General features: G+C 41.0%; 1 protein-coding gene across 1 annotated transcript; it reads left to right on the top strand.

Annotated features, from left to right (window-relative positions):
* Positions 1–6: 6 nt before the first annotated feature.
* On the top strand, positions 7–492 carry LOTGIDRAFT_158976 (hypothetical protein; the record flags this gene model as incomplete). Its single annotated transcript, XM_009052649.1, has 1 exon — positions 7–492. The coding sequence occupies one exon, from the start codon at positions 7–9 to the stop codon at positions 490–492; it is 486 nt and encodes a 161-aa protein (XP_009050897.1).
* Between the last annotated feature and the right edge of the window lie 284 nt (positions 493–776).

Below are 776 nucleotides of genomic sequence, written 5' to 3'. Positions count from 1 at the left end.
AATGGAATGGGGACAAGAGAAACGGCAATGGAGACAATAGAAACGGAAATGACGACAAGAGAAACGGAAATGACGATAAGAGAAATGGAAATGGGGACAAGAGAAACGGAAATGGCCATGAGAGAAATGGAAATGACGACAAGAGAAATGGAAATGGCGACAAGAGAAACTGCGATGGAGACCAGAGAAATGGAAATGACGACAAGAGAAACGGAAATGACGACAAGAGAAACGGAAATGACGACAAGAGAAATGGAAATGGCGACAAGAGAAACGGCAATGGAGACAATAGAAACGGAAATGACGACAAGAGAAACGGAAATGACGATAAGAGAAATGGAAATGGGGACAAGAGAAACGGAAATGGCCATGAGAGAAATGGAAATGACGACAAGAGAAATGGAAATGGCGATAAGAGAAATGGAAATGGCGATAAGGGATATGGAAATGAAAGAAACGGGAATGGCGATAGAAACGGAAAGAGAAATATAGATGATAAAAGCATGAATGGTGGCAATGGCAATAAGAACAATATGGGGAATAGAAATGGAAATATACCTGTATCAGGTTCCGTATTAAGTAGTACTATCGGTGATATGATTGTAGATGCGGCTTTAAACTCAATACTTTATACAATGAATGTCGATGTCATTATTGACCACGATTCATCGGAAGAATTAGATGACCCAGAGGACCCTGTCCACAACGATAAAAATGATGACACGCACGACTCANAAGATGACGACCACGACTCANAAGATGACAACCACGACAAC

The sequence above is a fragment of the Lottia gigantea genome (assembly GCF_000327385.1).
Source record: "Lottia gigantea unplaced genomic scaffold LOTGIsca_19, whole genome shotgun sequence".
Taxonomy (NCBI): Eukaryota; Metazoa; Mollusca; class Gastropoda; family Lottiidae; genus Lottia; species Lottia gigantea.
Note: the sequence above shows the minus strand (reverse complement) of the source record. Positions and strands in the feature narration are given on the sequence as shown.